The 20,950-nt window shown below is 39.7% G+C and overlaps 1 protein-coding gene and 1 pseudogene across 4 annotated transcripts in view; both read left to right on the top strand.

Annotated features, from left to right (window-relative positions):
- Nucleotides 1–20,950, top strand: part of TBC1D8B (TBC1 domain family member 8B) — a 68,856-nt gene that overhangs the window by 27,570 nt on the left and 20,336 nt on the right. For all 3 annotated transcript variants that reach the window (XM_081223282.1, XM_081223281.1, XM_081223283.1), the window contains exons 8-10: nt 9,156–9,305; nt 9,833–9,983; nt 10,465–10,679. In XM_081223282.1, coding sequence (XP_081079408.1) covers nt 9,156–9,305; nt 9,833–9,983; nt 10,465–10,679 — 516 coding nt within the window. The remainder of the gene's footprint in view (nt 1–9,155; nt 9,306–9,832; nt 9,984–10,464; nt 10,680–20,950) is intronic.
- On the top strand, nt 19,380–19,853 carry LOC308609586 (cytochrome c-like; annotated as a pseudogene). Its single transcript has one exon. The product of its transcript is annotated as a cytochrome c-like (transcript).

Here is a 20,950-nt window from a genome sequence, read left to right as displayed (position 1 = left end):
ATATGGCCTAAATTAAGGGAATGTACTTTGCTTGAGACCCAGACTCCAAACATGAATTTTAAATCGGTTTTGCAAAAACATAATCCCTCATTAGAACAGCAAAATGTAACATTAATAGTAAAGTAGACTTGTCAAAACAAGCTTTTTAAAAAAGAAAAGTGTTGTAATATTGGACGTATACTCACTAGTAGTTTTTTCCTTTGTAAGATTCTTCTGTCCTACCCTTATGTTCAGACATTGATTTGAATACTCCTTTTAAACTTTCCCTGAATCCTCTTAACTTCCAACCCTCTAGGTCTTGTTGGCTTCATGGGTTTCAAGGTGAAATACTACTGGACTGCTTTACCCTAAACTTCTACTTTTCCTCCACCTTAGTCATGAACATTCTTTTCATCTTTCTTAAGCTACTAAAGTTAAAGGGATGATGTTAAGTGAGCCTTTTTTTAGTACCTCTAGTGGTAACTTCAGACTTCTGGTATAGTTACAATCCACAGAAGCTGGGTAACTGATATGTATTCAGAGTAAAGCTTTGGAGATCATAAAATTAATGTGGAAATGCAAGGGACCCAGAATAGCTAACACAGTATTCAAGAGGAAGAACAAAGTTGGAGGACTCACAATTCTCAATTTCAAAACTTACTACACAGCTGTAGTAAACAAGACAGCATGATCCTGGTGTAAGGTTAGACATATAGATCAGTGTAGTAGAATTGAGGGTCTTGAAATAAAATCTTACATTTATGGTCAATTGATTTTTTAAAATTAATTTTATTTTTGGCTGCGTTGGGTTTTCGTTGTTGCGTGCGGGCTTTCTCTAGTGGTGGTGAGTGGGGGCTACTCTTCGTTGTGGTGTGTGGGCTTCTCATTGCAGTGGCTTCTCTTGTTGCCGAGCATGGGCTCTAGATGCGTGGGCTTCAGTAGTTGTGGCACATGGGCTCAGTAGTTGTGGCTCGCAGGCTCCAGAGCACAGGCTCAGTAGTTGTGGCACATAGGCTTAGTTGCTCTGCGGCATGTGGGATCTTCCGAGACTAGGGATTGAACCTGTGTCCCCTGCATTGGCAGGCAGATTCTTAACCACTGTGCCACCGGGGAAGTCCCTGGTCAATTGATTTTTCAACAGAGTGCCAAATAAATGCAAAGAGGGAAATATAGTCTATTCAACAAATGGTGTGGGCACAATGGATTTCCACATACATATACTTTGGGTTTTGTTTGTTCTTCTTTCTCTAGTTCCTTTAGGTGTAAGGTTAGATTGTTTATTTGAGTTTTTTCTTGTTTCTTGAGGTAGGCTTGTATAGCTATACACTTCCCTCTTAGAACTGCTTTTGCTGCATCCCATAGGATTTGGATCATCATTTTTTCTCTGTCATTTGTCTCTAGGTGTTTTTTCATTTCCTCTTTGATTTCTTCAGTGATCTCTTGGTTATTTAGTAACGTATTGTTTAGCCTCCATGTGTTTGTGTTTTTTACGTTTTTTTCCCTGTAATTCATTTCTAATCTCATAGTGTTATGGTCAGAAAAGATGCTTGATATGATTTCAGTTTTCTTAAATTTACTGTGGCTTGATGTTTGACCCAAGATGTGATCTATCCTGGAGAATGTTCCATGCGCACTTGAGAAGAAAGTGTAATCTGCTGTTTCTGGGTGAAATGTCCTATAAATATCAATTAAATCTATCTGGTCTATTGTGTCATTTAAAGCTTCTGTTTCCTTATTTATTTTCATTTTGGATGATCTGTCCATTGGTGTAAGTGAGGTGTTAAAGTCCCCCACTATTATTCTGTTACTGTCGATTTCCTCTTTTATAGCTGTTAGCAGGTGCCTTATGTATTGAGGTGCTCCTATGTTGGGTGCATATATATTTATAATTGTTATATCTTCTTCTTGGATTGATCCGTTGATCATTATGTAGTGTCCTTCCTTGTCTCTTGTAACATTCTTTATTTTAAAGTCTATTTTATCTGATATGAGTATTGCTATTCCAGCTTTCTTCTGATTTCCATTTGCATGGAATATCTTTTTCCATCCTCTCACTTTCAGTCTGTATGTGTCCCTAGGTCTGAAGTGGGTCTCTTATAGACAGCATATATATGGGTCTTGTTTTTGTATCCATTCAGCAAGCCTGTGTCTTTTGGTTGGAGCATTTAATCCATTCACGTTTAAGGTAATTATCTATATGTATGTTCCTCTGACCATTTTCTTAATTGTTTTGTGTTTGTTTTTGTAGGTCATTTTCTTCTCTTGTGTTTCCCACTTAGAGAAGTTCCTTTAGCATTTGTTGTAGAGCTTGCTTGGTGGTGCTGAATTCTCTTAGCTTTTGCTTGTTCGTAAACCTTTGGATTTCTCCGTCAAATCTGAATGAGATCCTTGCCGGGGAGAGTAATCTTCATTGTAGGTTCTTCCCTTTCATCACTTTAAGTATATCATGCCAATCCCTTCTGGCTTGTAGAGTTTCTGCTGAGAAATCAGCTGTTAACCTTATGGGAGTTCTCCTGTATGTTATTTGTCGTTTTTCCCTTGTTGCATTCAGTAACTTTTCTTTGTGTTTTATTTTTGTCAATTTGATTACTGTGTGTCTCAGCATGTTTCTCCTTGGGTTTATCCTGCCTGGGACTCTCTGCACTTCCTGGACTTGGGTGGCTATTTCCTTTCCCATGTTAGGGAAGTTTTTGTCTATAACCTCTTCAAATATTTTCTCTGGTCCTTTCTCTCTCTCTTCTACTTCTGCAACCCCTATAATGCAAATGTTTTTGTGTTTAATGTTGTCCCAGAGGTCTCTTAGGCTGTCTTCATTTCTTTTCAGTCTTTTTTCTTTATTCTGTTCCGCAGCAGTAAATTCCACCATTTTGTCTTCCAGGTCACTTATCCGTTTTTCTGCCTCAGTTATTCTGCTATTGATTCCTTCTAGTGTAGTTTTTTTTTTTTAATTTTATTTATTTATTTATTTATTTATTTATTTTTGGCTGTGTTGGGTCTTCATTTCTGTGTATGGGCTTTCTCCAGTTGCAGCGAGCGGGGGCCACTCTTCATTGTGGTGCACGGGCCTCTCACTGTCGCGGCCTCTCTTGTTGCGGAGCACAAGCTCCAGACGCACAGGCTCAGTAGTTGTGGCTCACGGGCCTAGTTGCTCCGCGGCATGTGGGATCTTCCCAGACCAGGGCTGGAACCTGTGTCCGCTGCACTGGCAGGCAGATTCTCAACCACTGCACCACCAGGGAAGCCCCTTTCTAGTGTAGTTTTCATTTCAGTTATTTTATTGTTCGTCTCTGTTTGTTCTTTAATTCTTCTAGGTCTTTGTTAAACATTTCTTGCATCTTCTTGATCTTGCCTCCATTATTTTTCTGAGGTCCTGGATCATCTTCACTATCATTATTCTGAATTCTTTTTCTGGAAGGTTGCCTATCTCCACTTCATGTACTTGTTTTTCTGGGGTTTTATCATGTTCCTTCATCTGGTACATAGCCCTCTGCATTTTCATCTTGTCTATCTTTCTGTGAATGTGGTTTTGTTCCACAGGCTGCAGGATTGTAGTTCTTCTTGCTTCTGCTGTCTGCCCTCTGGTGGATGAGGCTATCTAAGAGGCTTGTGCAAGTTTCCTGATAGGAGGGACCGGTAGTGGGTAGAGCTGAGTGTTACTCTGGTGGGCAGAGCTCAGCAAAACTTTAATCCTCTTGTCTGCTGATGGGTGGGGCTGGGTTCCCTCCCTGTTGGTTCTTTGACCTAATGCAACCCAACACTGGAGCCTACCTGGGCTGTTTGGTGGGGCTAGTGGTGGACTCTGGGAGGGCTCACACCAAGGAGTACTTCACAGAACTTCTGCCTCCAGTGTCCTTGTCCCCACCGTGAGCCACAGCCACCGCCTGCCTCTGCAGCAGACCCTCCAAAACTAGCAGGTAGGTCTGGTTCAGTCTCCCCTGGGATTACTGCTCCTTCCCCTGGGTCCTGATGCCCACACTACTTTGTGTGTGCCCAGGAAGAGTGGAGTATCTGTTTCCCCCAGTCCTGTCGAAGTCCTTCAGTCAAATCCCACTAGCCTTCAAAGTCTGATTCTCTAGGAATTCCTCCTCCCTTTGCCGGACCCCCAGGTTGGGAACCTGACGTAGGGCTCAGGACCTTCACTCCAGTGGGTGGACTTCTGTGGTATAAGTGTTCTCCGGTGTGTGAGTCACCCACCCAGCAATTATGGGATTTGATTTTACTGAGATTGCGCCCCTCCTACCATCTCACTTTGGCTTCTCCTTTGTCTTTGGATGTGGGGTATCTTTTTTGGTGTGTTCCAGTGTCTTCCTGTCAGTGATTGTCCAGCAGCTAGTTGTGATTCTGGTGTTCTCACAAGAGGGAGTGAGAGCACGTCCTTCTACTCTGCCATCTTGGTTCCTGTCCCTTTCATCACTTTAAATATGTCCTGCCACTCTTTTCTGGCTTGCAGAGTTTCTGCTGAAAAATGAGCTCTTAACCTTATGGGGATTCCCTTGTATGTTATTTGTTGCTTTTCCCTTGCTGTTTTCAATATTTTTGTTTGTATTTAATTTTTGATAGTTTGATTAATATGTGTTTTGGCATGTTTCTCTTTGGGTTTATCCTGTATGGTACTCTCTGTGCTTCCTGGACTTGATTAACTATTTACTTTCCCATGTTAGGGAAGTTTTCAACTATAATCTCTTCAAATATTCTCTCAGACCCTTTCTTTTTCTCTTCTTCTGGGACCCCTATAATTCGAATATTGGTGCGTTTAATGTTGTCCCAGAGGTCTCTGAGACTGTCCTCAATTCTTTTCATTCTTTTTTCTTTTTTCTGCTTCCTGGCAGTTATTTCCACCATTTTATCTTCCAGCTTACTTATCTGTTCTTCTGCCTCAGTTATTCTGTTATTTGTCCCTTGTAGAATATTTTCAGTTTCAGTAATTGTATTGTTTATCACTGTTTGTCTGCTCTTTATTTCTTCTAGATCCTTGTTAAATGTTTCTTGTATTTTCTCCATTGTTTCTGAGATTTTGGGTCATCTCCACTGTCATTACTGTGAATTCTTTTTCAGGTAGGTTGCCTATTTCATGTTCATTTATTTGGTCTTATAGGTTTTTACCTTGCTCCTTCATCTGTAACAAATTTTTTTGTCATTTCTTTTTTCTTTTTTTTTTTTTTTGATGGGTGATGTTCTATTCCTGTCTTACTGGTTGTTTGGCCTGACACATCCAGCACTGGAGTTTTCAGGCAGTTAGATGGAGCTGGGTCTTGGTGCTGAGATGAGGCCCTCCAGGAGGCCTCACTCCGATTGATATTCCCTGGGGTGTGAGATTCTCTGTTAGTCCAGCGGTTTGGACTCAGAGCTCCCACCACAGGAACTCGGACCTGACCTCTGGACTGGGAACCAAGATCCCACAGCCTGGTCACTGGGGGCTCCTCCTGTCCCCTTAGGTGTCTGTAGTCCCTCACCAGTGCCTGGTAGGTGCCCTAGTTGTGAGGAGCCGCAAATTCCACGTACTCCTAGTATGCCATCTTGACTCCACCCTTCAGCATGGACATTTTAACAATATTAATTTTTTTTAAAAATATATTTATTTATTTACCTATGTTTTGACTGTGTTGGGTCTTAATTGCTGCACGTGGGCTTTCTCCAGTTGCAGCGAGCAGAGGCTACTCTTCATTGTGGTGCATGGGCTTCTCATTGTGGTGGCCTCTCTTGTTTCAGAGCACAGGCTCTAGGCAGGCGGGCTTCAGTAGTTGTGGCTCACGGGCACTAGAGTGCAGGCTCAGTAGTTGTGGCACACGGGCTTAGTTGCTCCGTGGCAGTGGGATCTTCCTGGACCAGGGCTCGAACTTGTGTCCCCTGCATTGACAGGCATATTCTTAACCACTGCACCACCAGGGAAGTCCCACAATATTAATTCTTTTGATCCATGAACACAAGTTGTCTGTCCATTTATTTGTGTCTTCATCAGTTTCTTTCATCAGTGTTTTATCAGTTTTGGTGTATAGATTTTCACTTTCTTGGTTAATTTATTCCTAGGTATTTTATTGTTTTTGATGTTAATGTAAATGAGATTGTTTTCTTTTTTTTTTCAGATAGTTCATTGTTAGTGTATAGAAACACAACTGATTTTGTATCCTGAAAGTTTACTGAGTTTGTTGATTAGTTCTAATAGTTTTTTGGTAGAGTCTTAAGGATTTTCTCTATACAAGATCATGTCATCAGCAAACAGTTTTACTTTATCTCTGATTTAGATGACTTTTATTTGTTTTCTTGTTTAGTTTCTCTGGCTAGGACTTATGGTACTTTGTTGAAAAGGAGTGGTGAGAGTGGGCACCCTTATCTTGTTTCTGATCTTAGAGAGAAAGCTTTCAACTTTTCACCATGGAGTATGATGTTAGCTTTGGGCTCGTCATATATGGCCTTTATTATATTGAGGTATGTTTCTTCTATACCCACTTTATTGAGAGTTTTTATTATGAAAGGATGTTGAATATTTGTCAAATAATTTTTCTGCATCTATTGAGATGATCATATGATTTTTACCTTTCATTCTATTAATGTGGTGTATCACATTTTGTTGATTTGTGTGTTTTGAACCATCCTTTCCTCCCAGGGATAAATCCCAGTTGATCATGGTGTATGATCCTTTTAATGTGCTGTTGAATCCAGTTTGCTAGTGTTTTGTTGAGAATATTTGCATCTGTATGAATCAGGGATTTTGGCCTCTAGTTTTCTTTTCTTGTAGTGTTCCCATCTGGATTTGGTTTCAGGGGACTGCTGGCCTTGTAAAATGAGTTTGGGTGTGTTCCCTCCTATTTAATTTTTTGCAAGAGTTTGAGGATTAACGTTAATTCTTCTTTACATGTTTGGTAGATTTTACCCATGATGACATCTGGTCCAGGGCTTTTTGTTGTTGTTATTGAGAGGTTTTGTATTAGATTCAGTTTCCTTACATATTACTGGTTATGTTCAGATTTTCTATTTTTTATTATTAAGTCTTGGTAGATTGTATATCTCTAGGAATTTGTCCATTTCTTCTGTGTCATCCCATTTGTTGGCATATAATTGGTCAAAGTAATGTCTTATGATCCTTTTAATTTCTGTGTCATCAGGCATAAAGTCTCTTTCATTTCTAATTTTATGTTTGAATCCTCTCTTTTTTCATGGTAAATCTAGCTAAAGGTTTGTCAATTTTGTTTATCTTTTTTAAAAAAACAGCTCTTAGTTTTGTTGATAGTTTATTTCTTTTTATTGCTGAAAAATATTCCATTCTCTGGATATACCAGTGTTTATCCATTCACCTATTGAAGGACGCCTTAGTTGCTTCCAGTTTTTGGTAATTATGAATAAAGCTGCTATAAACATTCATGTGCAGGTTTTTGTGTGGACATAAGTTTTCAACTCATTATGGTACATACCTAGGAGCACAATTGCTGAATCATATGGTAAGACTATGTTTAGCTTTATAAGAAACTGTCATACCATCTCTTAAAGTACTGTATTGCTTTGTATTCCTGCCAGCAATGAATAAGAGTTCTTCTTATTCCACATCCCCAGTAGCACTTGGTGTTATCAGTGTTCTGGATTTTAGCCATTTTAATAGATGTGAAATGGTATCTCATTGTTTAAATTTACAATTACCTAATGACATATGATGTTGAGCATCTTTTCATATGATTGTCATCTTTATATCTTCTTTGGTGAGGTCACTGCTTAGGTATTTTGCCCACTTTTAAACTTGGTCCTTTATTTTTTTAAACAGTTTCCTTTAGTTCTTTGAATATATATATAATAGCTGCTTTCCATTCCTAGTTTAAAAAAATCTAAGAAGTAAGCCCCTTCTGGGACATTTTTTTTGTTGTTGGTTGCCTTTTTTTTTTTTTTTTAGTTCTTGTTTGCATTTTTAAGCATGGCTTCCTCAAATCACCCCCTGAGTCAGTTTAAATCAGTGGTCAGCCAATGATGGGCCAGAAGATTTCCTTAAATGCCTTGAACCAGTAAGTTCTCCACCTTTTGCCAAGAGGATCTTTGTGTGAAGGTATACTTCATACTTTAGGAAGTTTATAAATCAGCCTTAGTTTTCATTTCTTATTTCCAGAGTTGAATGACTGGGGCCTTCTCCTGTCCCGTTTCTTTCCTGGGTTGGTTCACAGTCTTGTATACTTATACATACTTTCAGATCCCCAAGAATATGTTGGAACCTTTCAAAGTTCCCCTATGGCCATCTGATTTTCAAGGTCTTCCTTTTAATTTTTTTTTGTGTGTGTGTGGTATGCGGGCCTCTCACCGCTGTGGCCTCTCCTGTTGCAGAGCACAGGCTCCGGACGTGCAGGCTCAGTGGCCATGGCTCACGGGCCCAGCTGCTCCACGGCATGTGGGATCTTCCCGGACCGGGGCACGAACCCGTGTCCCCTGCATCGGCAGGCAGACTCTCAACCACTGTGCCACCAGGCCACAGGGAAGCCTTCCTTTTAAATTTTTACCCAGGCTCTTGTTTGCCCCTAATTGAAATCAGAGCCTTAGGCAGCTGTGATATTATCAGAAGATTGCTATGGTTTTCTTGGAATGCCCGGGGGAAAGGACTTTTTACATAGAGCTGGGCTCTGAGTCAAATCAAATGATAACAACACCCTAGGAATGGAGATTTTCCAGGTAGCTGCTAGTTTGGTGAAAATATTGACTGTGTTCTGGGGATGGGGCTTTTAATGAAGTTCCAAAAGATCCACTGGTGTGATAATGATGGCTTTCATGGCTACCATACCTCTGAGCTTGGAAGGGAGGGAGGATGGGAATAACCTCAAGTTAAAACTTCACAGACTGGTGTTCTTACTGAGGTTCATTAGTTATTTTTGAATCGATACTTTTCAGTTCGTTCTGTGCCTTTGGTTAATTTCCAATGTTCTGACCTTTTTTTTTTGTTTGTTTGTTTTTTTAATGCTTTGCCTGTATTTTATTGCCCAAGTAGGGGAATTCATTCACTAAGGTCCTGAGCTTGATGTTCTGGACATTAGTTTGTTGACATCTCTAATTTTGGTGGAAAAACAATGTTCTTCTAAGACATTGCTTTAATATTTATTATGTATATAAATTGTGGTTTGTAAATGACAGATAAAACATTAGCACTTTTTCTTTTTGCAGAAACTTTTAGGCACACATTTGGGACAATTATATTCTTTCTTTTTCAGGTTCCTATTAGTTCTGAGTCTGTAGACCCATCTGATGATATTGAGGTACAATCTTTGATATGTCAGAGAGAATGCAGCAAAACTGTGAACACTGAAGCCTTAATGACAGTATTTCACCCTCAGAATTTGGAGACTCTTAATTCCAAAACGGTAGGAAAACAAAATATTTAAATCTATAGATTGAAACAGTTGATCAAAAATAAAAATCTTAGATCAGACTGAAAACTCTTCTTTTGGGGCTTGAAAAGGTTTTCTAGCAGGTACTACTGTGTGACATGTTTGATTCCATTACAAAATAGGACTGTTATCAAGAATTAAGGTGAAAGTTGAACCTTGGGCTTTATTTGCATAGATTTCTAACAGTCAATCCTAATTGGGGTGATTGATGAGAATGATGGTTCAAAGCTTTACCTCCTAGGTGTCATGGTTTTCCCATTTTAATATGAGAAGAACTAAAATAGTAAATTAAACCTGTTACGCTCACATGGATTTTAAAGATTTTTGTGATGACAGTGGTCCAGTGTTTAGCCCATCTGTGAATACTGATTTTGACTTTCTATGTTCTTGTTTTCCATAGCTGTTGTTTCATGGTGAAGAGAGTTATCAACTTATTTGAAACAATTTCAAATTAAGTTAATTTCTCACCGTGTTTAGTTGCTTTGATTTTTTTGTTATAGTTGAAAGAAAAGATGAAGGAACAGTCCTGGAACATCCTGTTTACAGAATGTGGGCGTGGTGTTAGCATGTTTCGGACCAAAAAGACTCAAGATCTGGTTGTAAGAGGGATTCCAGAGACCTTAAGAGGAGAGCTCTGGATGCTTTTTTCAGGTATTATATTTATTCACTTTATTCATTTAACGGACATTAACTATGCCCCTTCTAGGAGTTATGTACTAAGCTAAATAAAAATAATTACAAAGGTGGCTAGGACTAAGTCTTATCATGAGTTCAGACTAGTCACAGAGAGTACGGTAGTTATGTGTACTTACCTATATATCCATACATCCATTGTCTGAGCAGATTAGTTTATTAGGCAATAGCTAACTGCAGGAGACGGGGTGGGAATCTCTAGTGTCAGAAGGAAGTTAAGGGGAAAAGACAGTTCATGAAAATGTTATTCTTTTGGATAAGATTCCTGTCCTGATGTTATAGATTCTAGTGTGAAGCTTTTCCTTTTATTTGTTTGTACTCAGATAACACTTGAGCATAAAGATTAATTTAAAAGTAATCCAGTTCTTCATGTATATAGGCAAGTAGTAGCTTTGTTATGTTCCTCTTCTTTTGTATGTTAATGTGATCATCTGTACAGGTGCTGTTAATGACATGGCTGCTAATCCTGGCTATTATGCTGAAGTGGTTGAGCAGTCTTTAGGGACCTGCAACTTGGCTACTGAAGAAATTGAACGTGATTTACGTCGCTCCCTGCCTGAGCATCCAGCCTTTCAGAGTGACACTGGCATATCTGCTCTGAGGCGGGTACTCACTGCTTATGCATTCAGGAATCCCAAAATTGGATACTGCCAGGTATGATTTCATTATGAGCTCAACTGTTATCGTGTTCCAAATGATAAAATCACATCAAATCCAACTCTACTTATAAGGACAGAGATTGGGCTGAGATTGATAGTGGATATTATTAATGTAAGAATGATAGTGGGAATACTTAGAATTGATATTCCATTAATTCATTTTTCTTTTATATTTAACAAATATTTACTGAATTCCTGCTCTGTAAAAGATACTGTGCTAGGTGCTCAAGACTATATAAAGCTGAATCAGATAAGAATCCTGCCCTTAAAAGTATATGGACTGGTAGGTATTAAAACATATTCAAGGACTTCCCTGGTGGTGCAGTAGTTGGGAATCCACCTGCTAGTGCAGGGGACACTGGTTCAATCCCTGGTCTGGGAAGATCCCACATGCCATGGAGCAACTAAGCCTGTGTGCCACAACTACTGAGCCTGCACTCTAGAGCGCACAAGCCACAACTACTGAGGCTGCGAGCCACAACTACTGGAGCCTGTGCACCCTAGAGCCCACACGCCACAACTGCTGAGCCCACACACCACAACTACTGAAGCCCATGCACCTAGAGCCTGTACTCCACAACAAGAAAAGCCACTGCAATGAGAAGCCCACGCACCTCAACGAAGAGTAGCCCCTGCTTGCTGCAACTAGAGAAAGCCTGTGTGCAGCAACAAAGACCCAACGCAGCCAAAAATAAATAAAAAAATAAAAACAAAAACAAACAAACAAAAAAGCATATTCATTGGCAAAAGAAAAACAAATGAGACAATTTATTAGAGAAATATTAAGTCTCACCAGGATTTACAGTAGGGATAAGTTGGAGGAACAGAGAAGGCTGCATGGAAAAAGTGGCATTTTTAGGTCTTGAAATTGGTGAATTTTAGATGTATGGAGATGGAATGAAATACCATTGTAGGTGAAGGGATCAGTGTAACCAAACACAGAGGTAAATGTGGAATATATGTAGGACCATGTTCTGTTTAGTAGAATTGTAGAGTGAATGAAGTTAAGTAATTGAGGAAAAAAATCAATAAGGTAGATTGGGATAGGTCAGGAGTTTGAATGTTACTTTGTAGGCAGTGGGGGAATCACTGAAAAAAATCCTTTAGGAGGACACTAAAGGGTATGCCAGACTGCTAACACAAGTAATCTCAAACAATAGAAGTTTACTTAAAGGAATAAACAGAGGAGAGCAAATATTCAAGTCAGTAGGTAGCTCTCCTCCATGTGATTATTCAGGGATTTAGGCTGACAACAGGCTCTGTCATCTTCAAAACATGGCTTCCAAGGTGCTCTTTCATTGCCATTACTACTCACAGGAAGAGGGGAGAGAGCATGGAGAAACAATTATGGGAAATTTTATTGGCCAGGCCTGGAAGTTGCATACATCACCTCACCCACATTTTATTGGAGGATCTTGGTCTCATGGCCACACCTATTCATAAAGAAGTCTGCAAAATGTAGCGTGGTTGAGCACATGTACATCCAGATACTATGGAAGAAGGGGAAATTAGGTTATGGTGGATAGCTAGCACTCTCAGCCACACATTCATTTATGATGGGGTTCAGTACCCATAATGATTACATATCAGTCCTACCTATCCATTGAAACATCAATAGAGAGGTATTTTTGAAAAGCAATTTAAGTGAGTGGGTCATCTGAATGACAAGTATTTAGCATGTTTTAGGATCTCTGAAAGGTAATAAAGAAGCATAATGCTTCTTTTCTCAAAGAGCTTACACTCAGCCTGTAATGTTATCTATATGTGGTAGTTTAAAGGCAGCTTCAAAGTAGGCAATACTTGATTTTTGACTTCTAAAAAATGAAAGCAAAATTAGAAACATAGAGGGCCAGAGGAAAGTTATTCAGAGTTAGGTAACACTATAAGCAATACCATTTAGGTGAAAAGTTTCATTAGGTCCCATTTTTTTTTTTTATTTCTCTAGGTGGTGCGTCAAAAAAGATCTTGCTGTGATTTATGTCATAGAATGTTCTGCCTATGTTTTCCTCTAAGTTTTATAGTGTCTGGCCTTACATTTAGGTCTTTAATCTATTTTGAGTTTATTTTTTTGTGTGTGTATGGTGTTAGGGAGTGTTCTAATTTCATTCTTTTACATGTAGCTGTCCAGTTTTCCCAGCACCACTTATTGAAGAGACTGTATTTCCTCCATTGTACATTCTTGTCTCCTTTATCAAAGATAAGGTGACCATATGTGTGGGGGTTTATCTCTGCGCTTTCTATCCTGTTCCATTGATATATATTTCTGTTTTTGTGCCAGTACCGTACTTTCTTGATTACTGTAGCTCTGTAGTATAGTCTGAAGTCAAGAAGCCCGATTCCTCCAGCTCCGTTTTTCGTTCTCAAGATTGCTTTGGCTATTTGGGGTCTTTGTGTTTCCATACAAATTATGAAATGGTTTTTCTACTTCTGTGAAAAGTGCCATTGGTGGGTGGATAGAGATTGCATTGAATCTGTAGATTGCTTTGGGTGGTATAGTCATTTTCACCATATTGATTATTCCTATCCAAGAACATGGTATATCTCTCCATCTGTTTGTGTCATCTTTAATTTCTTTCATCAGTGTCTTATAGTTTTCTGCATATAGGAATTCTGTCTCCTTAGGTAGGTTTATTCCTAGGTATTTTATTCTTTTTGTTGCAATGGTGAATGGGAGTGTTTCCTTAATTTCTCTTTCTGGCCTTTCATTGTTAGTATATAGGAATGCAAGAGATTTCTGTGCATTAATTTTGTGTCCCGCAACTTTATCAAATTCATTGATTAGCTCTAGTAGTTTTCTGGTGGCATCTTTAGGATTCTCTATGTATAGTATCACGTCATCTGCAAACAGTGACAGTTTTACTTCTTTTCCAATTTGGATTCCTTTTATTTATTTTTCTTCTCTGATTGCCGTGGCTAAAACTTCCAAAACTATGTTGAATAATAGTGGTGAGAGTGGGCAGCCTTGTCTTTTTCCTGATCTTAGTGGAAATGGTTTCACTTTTTCACCATTGAGCATGATGTTGGCTGTGGGTTTGTCATATATGGCCTTTATTATGTTGAGGTAAGTTCCCTCTATGCCTACTTTCTGGAGGGTTTTTATCATAAATCGGTGTTGAATTTTGTCAAAAGCTTTTTCTGCATCTATTGAGATGATCATATGGTTTTTGTCCTTCAATTTGTTAATATGATGTATCACAGTGATTGGTTTGCATATATTGAAGAATCCTTGTGTTCCTGGGATAAACCCCACTTGATCATGGTGTATGATCCTTTTAATGTTCTGTTGGATTCTGTTTACTAGTATTTTGTTGAGGATTTTTGCATCTATATTCATCAGTGATATTGGCCTGTAGTTTTCCTTTTTTGTGACATCTTTGTCTGGTTTTGGTATCAGGGTGATGGTGGCCTCATAGAATGAGTTTGGGAGTGTTCCTCCCTCTGCTATATTTTGGAAGAGTTTGAGAAGGATAGGTGTTAGCTCTTCTCTAAATGTTTGATAGAATTCGCCTGTGAAGCCATCTTGTCCTGGGCTTTTGTTTGTTGGAAGATTTTTAATCACAGTTTCAATTCCAGTGCTTGTGATTGGTCTGTTTATATTTTCTACTTCTTCCTGGTTCAGTCTCGGAAGGTTGTGCTTTTCTAAGAATTTGTCCATTTCTTCCAGGTTGTCCATTTTATTGGCATAGAGTTGCTTGTAGTAATCTCTCATGATCCTTTGTATTTCTGCAGGGTCAGTTGTTACTTCTCCTTTTTCATTTCTATTTCTGTTGATTTGAGTGTTTTCCCTTTTTTCTTGATGAGTCTGGCTAATGGTTTATCAATTTTGTTTATCTTCTCAAAGAACCAGCTTTAAGTTTTATTGATCTTTGCTATTGTGTCCTTCATTTCTTTTTCATTTATTTCTGATCTGATTTTGATTATTTCTTTCCTTCTGCTAACTTTGGGGTTTTTTTGTTCTTCTTACTCTAATTGAGATTTTTCTTGTTTCTTGAGGTAGGTCTGTATTGCTATAAACTTCCGTGTTACAACTGCTTTTGTTGCATCCCATAGGTTTTCAGTCATCGTGTTTTCATCGTCATTTGTTTTTAGGTATTTTTTGATTTCCTCTTTGAGTTTTTCAGTGATCTCTTGGTTATTTAGTAGTGTATTGTTTAGCTTCCATGTGTTTGTATTTTTTAAAGTTTTTTCCATGTAATTGCTATCTAGTCTCATAGCGTTGTGGTCAGAAAATATACTTGATACGATTTCAATTTTCTTAAATTTACCAAGGCTTGATTTGTGACCCAAGATATGACCTATCTTGGAGAATGTTCCATGAGCACTTGAGAAGAAAGTGTATTCTGTTGTTTTTGGATGGAATGTCCTATAAATATCAATTAAGTCCATGTTCTTTAATATATCATTTAAAGCTTGTGTTTATTTATTTTCATTTTGGATGATCTGTCTATTGGTGAAAGTGGGGCGTTGTTGTCCCCTGCTATTACTGTGTTACTGTCAATTTCCCCTTTTATGGGTGTTAGCATTTGCCTTATGTATTGAGGTGCTCCTATGTTGGGTGCATAAATATTTACAATTGTTCTATCTTCTTGGATTGATCCCTTGATCATTATGTAGTGTCCTTCTTTGTCTCTTATAATAGTCTTTATTTTAAAGTCTATTTTGTCAGATATGAGAATTGCTACTCCAGCTTTCTTTTGATTTCTATTTGCATGGAATATCTTTTTCCATCCCCTCACTTTCAGTCTGTATGTGTCCCTAGGTCTGAAGTGGGTCTCTTGTAGACAGCATATGTACGGGTCTTGTTTTTGTATCCATTCAGCCAGTCTATGTTTTTTGGTTGGAGCATTTAATCCATTTACATTTAAGGTAATTATCGATATGTATGTTCTTGTTACCATTTTCTTAATTGTTTTGGGTTTGTTATTGTAGGTCTTTTCCTTCTCTTGTGTTTCCTGCCTAGAGAAGTTCCTTTTGCATTTGTTGTAAAGCTGGTTTGGTGGTGCTGAATTCTCTTAGCTTTTGCTTGTCTGTGCACTTAGTATGATTTAGGGAGCCTCCCTCCTAATGGGTGGGGTTGTGTTCCTGTCTTGCTGGTTGTTTGGCATGGGGCGTCCAGCACTAGAGGTTGCTGCCCGTTGGGTGGAGCTGGGTCTAAGCACTGAGACAGCGATCTCTGGGAGAGCTCTTGCCAATTGATGTTAGGTGTGTCCAGGAGGTCTCTGGTAGTCTGATGTCCTGAACTCGGCTCTCCCACCTCAGGGGCTCAGGCCTGTCAGCCGGCCAGAGCACCAAGACCCTGTCAGCCACATGGCTCTGAAGAGAAGGGAGGAAAAAAAGAAAGAGGAATAAAATAAAATAAAGTTATTAAAATAAAAAATCTTTAAAAATATTATTAAAATTAAAAAATTTTAAAGTAATAAAAAAAGAGAAGAGAGCAACCAAACCAATAAACAAATCCATCAATGATAACAAGCACTAAAATCTATACTAAGATAAACATAAAAATCAAACTAGTCAGTCACATACAGCAAACCTCAAGTCTACAGTTGCTCCCAAAGTCCACTGCCTCAATTTTGTGATGATTCCTTGTCTATTTAGGTATTCCACAGATGCAGGGTACATCTAGTTGATTGTGGAGATTTAATCTGCTGCTCCTGAGGCTGCTGGGAGAGATTTCCCTTTCTCTTCTTTGTTCGCACAGCTCCTGGGGTTCAGCTTTGGATTTGGCCCCGCCTCTGCATGTAGGTCACCTGAGGGCATCTGTTCTTCGCCCAGGCAGGACGGGGTTAAAGGAGCAGCTGATGCAGGGGCTCTGGCTCACACAGGCCAGGGGGAGGGAGGGAGGGGTACGGAATGCGGGGCGAGCCTGCGGTGGCAGGGGCCAGTGTGTATTCTCCCGGGGAAGTTGTCCCTGGATCACGGGACCCTGGCAGTGGCGGGCTGCACAGGTTCTCGGGAGGGCAGGTGTGGAGAGTGGCCTGTGCTTGCACACAGGATTTTTGGTGGCTGCAGCAGCAGCCTTAGCATTTCATGCCCGTCTCTGGTGTCTGCGCTGATAGCTGTGGCTCGTGCCCATCTCTGAAGCTCATTTAGGTGGTGCTCTGAATCTCCTCTCCTTGTGCACCCTGAAACAATGGTCTCTTGCCTGTTCGGCAGCTCCGGACTTTTTCCCGGACTCCCTCCCGGCTAGCCGTGGTGCACTAGCTCCCTTCAGGCTGTGTTCATGCAGCCAACGCCAGTCCTCTCCCTGGGATCTGACCTCCGAAGCCCCCGAGCCTCAGCTCCCAACCCCCACCTGCCGCAGCGGGTGAGCAGACAAGCCTCTCAGACTGGTGAGTGCTGGTCGGCACTGGTCCTCTGTGCAGGAATCTCTCCACTTTGCCCTCTGCTCCCCTGTTGCTGCACTCTCCTCTGTGGCTCTGAAGCTTCCCCCACCCCAACCCCGTTTCCACCAGTGAAGGGGCCTCCTAGTGTGTGGAACTTTTCCTCCTTCACAGCTCCCTCCCAGAGGTGCAGGTTCCATCCCTATTCTTTTTTTTTTTTTTTTTTTTTGCGGTACGTGGGCCTCTCACTGATGTGGCCTCTCCCGTTGCGGAGCACAGGCTCCGGACCCGCAGGCCTAGCGGCCATGGCTCACGGGCCTATCTGCTTCACGGCATGTGGGATCTTCCCGGACTGGGGCACGAACCCGTGTCCCCTGCATCGGCAGGTGGACTCTCAACCACTGCACCACCAGGGAAGCCCCATCCCTATTCTTTTGTCTCTGTTTTTTCTTTTGCCCTACCCAGGTTCGTGGGGAGTTTCTTGCCTTTTGGGAGGTCTGAGGTCTTCTGCCAGCGTTCAGTAGATGTTCTGTAGGAGTTGTTCCACATGTAGATGTATTTTTGATGTATTTGTAGGGAGGAAGGTGATCTCCACGTCTTACTCCTCCACCATCTTGAAGGTCCTCTCCTTGTTGACTTTCATGTTTTACCACTCTTGTATCCCTGGGATAAATCTTACAGGGTCATGATGTGTAATCCTTTTTGTATGTTATTGGGTTCAGTTTTCTAGTACTTTGTTCGGGATTTTTGCATTTATATTCATAAAATGTATTGATAATAGTTTTCTTTTGATGCCTTTGTCTGGTTTTAGTGTCAGGGTGTCAAAGAATGAGCTAGGTAGTATTTCTTCCACACCTATTTTTTGAAGAGTTAATGAAGGATTGGTGTTAATTCTTCTTTTAATTGTGGTAGAATTGGCCAGTGAAGCCATCTGTTTCTAGAGTTTTCTTTGAAGAAAGTTTTTTCATTATTAATTCAGTCTCTTTACTTATAATAAGTATGTTCAGATTTTTCTGTTTCTTCTTGAGTTGGTCTTGGTGGTTTTTCTAGGAAATTGTCCATTTTATCTAGGTTGTCTAATTTGTTAGCATACAGTTGTTCATTGTATTCCCTTATAATCCTTTTTATTTTTGTTAAGGTTGGTAGTAATGTTCTCTATTTCCTGATTTTAATTTGAGTCTCTCTCTCTTTCTCTCTCTCTCTGTCTCTCTGTATCTTTCTGTTTTTTGTCTTTTTGGTTAGACTACCTACAGGTGTTTCAGGTTTTTTAATCTTTTCAAAGAACCAACTTTTGATTTTGTTGAGTTTTCCTTATTTTTTTTCTATTCTCTATCACTTCCTGTTTGTGCAGAGCCTCAAGATTAGCCAGAGGTAAGAGCTTAGGGCTTTTTCTGTTCTATCATGAGCATGCATACAGCTCTGGGCAGGCATGAAGCCATATCATGCACTTTGCCTTCTAGATTCCGAGGAATAAGTTAGAGCATTCCAAAGCTCCTTTTAGATATCCTATTCCCCAGCTTTTTATTTTAACCCTTTATTAGCCTATTGTTTGGCCCAGTTGTTATCCACTGCCTCAGGCAGCTGCATGTTCAAGAACTGCTTCTGAGTTTTTCAAGGAACATTTTTTCAAGGAAAGGCTGTTTACCTTGGGTGAGCTCTGTGTCAGGTCAAATAAAGACAGCCTTATGAGTGCGGTTTTCCAGGGAATGACCAGAAGGGTCAAACAATGACAGTTCTCTGGGAATGAGACTTTGAAGGCGCTCCAGCCCCATTCTGTTCCCTCCCATGGCTGCTAGGTGCTGCTTTTCACCATGATTGCTGAGTGTTGGTTTTTCAGGCTTCTGTAAAGCTGAGGAGGAATGGGACTTGGACGATTTAAAATGCCACAGAGCTCACTGTTTTGACTGAGATTCAACCATTTCATTAAGTAAAGGCTTCCTGAATTGCTGTAAGCTTTCGGTGCATTTTCAGAGTTCTGAAAAATTGATTTTGATGATTTTTGCTAGTGTTCTTGTTGCTTTTATAGAGGAAAACATTTTCAGAGAGCCTTACTCTGCCATTTTCACTGATGCTCCTCCCATTATGGCTTCTTGAACAGGAAAATGATGGCGTAAAAACTGAACTTGAAGTCAAATATTGTACCAGATCTGACAAAGGATTGACATACTTAATATACAAACCTATAAGAAAAGTGTTGAATTATAAAAATGAGCAATGGACATGAAAAGATGAATCACAGAAAAAAATACAGATTGATAATAAAGTGTAGAAAAGGAAGTTCATTATCAAAGAAACTCAAATTCAAACCATGAGATACCATTTTCACTATCAAATCAGCAAAGACAATTTTAATTATTACAATTCTTAGTATTGGCAAAGGAGCAGTGAAGTAAAATTCAAATGCTATAGGTCAGAAATACAAATTGGTACAGTCTTTCTGGAATACAATTTGGCGGTAATATCAAGTCATTTAAAAATAATATTCAGGGGAACCTTTTAGTTGTGCACAGAGAAAGAACGATTTAAAAATGGGTGATGTTGAGAAGGGCAAGAAGATTTTTGCTCAGAAGTGTGCCCAGTGCCATACTGTGGAAAAGGGAGGCAAGCACAAGACTGGGCCAAATCTCCATGGTCTCTTTGGGTGAAATACAGGTCAGACTTTCAGATTCTCTTACACGGATGCCAACAAGAACAAAGGCATCACCTGGGGAGAGGAGATGCTGATGGAGTATTTGGGGAATCCCAAGAAGTACATCCCTGGAATAAAAATGATCTTCACTAGGTTTAAGAAGAAGGGAGAAAGGGCAGACTTGATAGCTTATCTCAGAAAAGCTACTAATGAGTAATAGTTGGCCACTGCCATATTGATTACGAAACAAATGTCTCATGATTTTTTTTGTGTACCATATTTAAATTGATCTTATACACTGCAATTCAGATCATGAATGGCTGAGGTAATATTTCTGTCCTGATTTAAATAAGATTGGCTTGTGGCTAAAAGAATATGATCAGCTTGGACTTCCCTGGAGGCACAGTGGTTAAGAATCCACCTGCCCAGACAGGGGACACGGGTTCGAGCCCTGATCCGGGAAGATCCCACATGCCACGGAGCAGCTAAGCCCATGCGCCACAACTACTAAGCCTGCGCGCTCTAGAGCCCGCAAGCCACAACTACTGAGCCCGTGCGCCTAGAGCCTGTGCTCCACAGCAAGAGAAGCCACTGCAGTGAGAAACCTGTGCACCATAATGAAGAGTAGCCCCCACTCGCTGCAACCAGAGGAAGCCTGCACACAGCAATGAAGACGGAACACAGCCAAAAATAAATAAATAAATAAAATTTTTAAAAAATAAAATAAATAGCTGTTTAAAAAAAAAAAAAAATATATATATATATATATATATATATGCACCTTAATGGCATGTTGATTCTTTAAAAAAAAAGAATATGGTCAGCTTTTTGAATTTTGATAGTAATTCCAGTTCAGCAAGTACTATCACTCTTTTCCCCTTCTAAAGAGATGATTAAACTTGAATAAGAAATGTTAAACTTTTCAGGCATATGGTGAATGCCTTCTCAAACCCTATAGGAGATTGGTTTTATATTTAGATTTCTCTAACTGGTTATATTAATATATTTAAATATTGAGACGATCTCTTCACTGTCTCATAGAACAGCAAGATTCACCTGTGTTTCAAGTTGTGTTCATTCGCCTGTTAAGGCAAGGGCTGAAGATACACTGGCAATGTCCACTTTCTCTTTTTGGTCTTAACTATGCCAATTTAATTAAAATTCTCTGTCTATCTAAAATATTGCCTTTTACTTAATGAAAGGCATTTTAGTGTGGTTTATGTATAGCATCAAATAAAGAATATTAAGTACTTCTTACACACACACCACAAAAATAATAATATTCATTGACCAAATAATTTAATTTCTATGTAT

The sequence above is a fragment of the Mesoplodon bidens genome (genome assembly GCF_964165515.1).
Source record: "Mesoplodon bidens genome assembly, chromosome: X".
Taxonomy (NCBI): domain Eukaryota; kingdom Metazoa; phylum Chordata; class Mammalia; order Artiodactyla; family Ziphiidae; genus Mesoplodon; species Mesoplodon bidens.
The sequence above is the reverse complement of the archived record's forward strand: the minus strand, read 5'-3'. Positions and strand labels throughout refer to the sequence as shown.